The sequence below is a fragment of the Nicotiana tomentosiformis genome, chromosome 6 (assembly GCF_000390325.3).
Source record: "Nicotiana tomentosiformis chromosome 6, ASM39032v3, whole genome shotgun sequence".
In the NCBI taxonomy this organism is placed as follows: domain Eukaryota; kingdom Viridiplantae; phylum Streptophyta; class Magnoliopsida; order Solanales; family Solanaceae; genus Nicotiana; species Nicotiana tomentosiformis.
The window spans coordinates 86,947,412-86,948,471 of record NC_090817.1 but is presented as its reverse complement, the minus strand read 5'-3'; the positions used below and the strand labels follow the sequence as shown (position 1 = coordinate 86,948,471).

Sequence of the window (1,060 nt, the reverse complement as noted above, 5' to 3'; positions counted from 1 at the left end):
TTACATAATTAACAGGAAATAGGAGAAAAACTAAACAATAGTTGAATATCTGAATTTGATATAGCGTAGCCTGGATATGAAACTCGTCCATTAATTACAATTTAAATTGTGACGTGTTCATCATTGAACTAATTACTTATAGAACGAACTCGATTGTCCTTGAAAATGGAGTAAGGAGGTAAATTTGTCATCTGAAAGTACCAGCAAATTGGACCATACATTTTGTATACTTTGTCAACATTTATTTGCTTGCATTCACTTCGCCAAGCAATTTCGGTTCAACTTTCTCAAACTGAAGAATGAGGATGGAGAGACGACTGCTATTTGCTCAACAGTGAAGATCTAAACAAGTACAGCATTACTGTGAGCAATCCAAATCGAATCAATTTCTTTGTCTTTATTTTCTCTCAAATATAATTTGAAAAAAAACATTACAATCACAATGCAGTTATGCACTTGAAGATGTATAAATCGTCTTCATCAAGTGTAAAAAAAAAGCTCAACGTTTGTAAGATCATAGAAGAAAATCGGGAAAATATCGTCACTGTTAGATCAATTAATCCTGGAATCCAGTTTTCTCCCAAATAGCATTTCTGACTCTACTCAGATCTCTACCTTTGAGAGTACGGCCAACTCCTTCGTGCACGGAGAACGATGCAATTCTCGTCCTCTCTAACTGCTTCGCCAAAAACTCGTGAGGCGGAATCCGATTCTCCAAATCATCGCCGTCCTCATCGTTGAAATCATCATCATCGCTATCTCTCCTTCCATACTCTCTATATTCATCCTTCAGTATCTTCGACCAATCCGGCACGTTCACCGGCAATGACGCCGCCGATGCTACGGAACCGCTTCGGCGGCTCTTCGTATCGCACTGCTTTCTCGAGATTTTTGAACTCTGAACGGACTTTCGGAACTCCGGCGACTGTGAAACCGCTGAGTTCCACAGGTCCGATTCATCGAATTCGAACGCAGATTCAGGACTCATCATCGGAACGTCTCGCTCGCTCGACAGGAATCGGTAGTTTGCTCCAGCGAAATAGCTCTTTGAAGCCGCCAT

General features: G+C 40.8%; 1 protein-coding gene across 1 annotated transcript; it reads right to left on the bottom strand.

The window, feature by feature from the left end:
* Positions 1-556: 556 nt before the first annotated feature.
* LOC104090119 (protein S40-4-like) lies at positions 557-1,060 on the bottom strand. Its single transcript, XM_009595166.4, has one exon. The coding sequence runs from the start codon at positions 1,058-1,060 to the stop codon at positions 557-559; it is 504 nt and encodes a 167-aa protein (XP_009593461.1).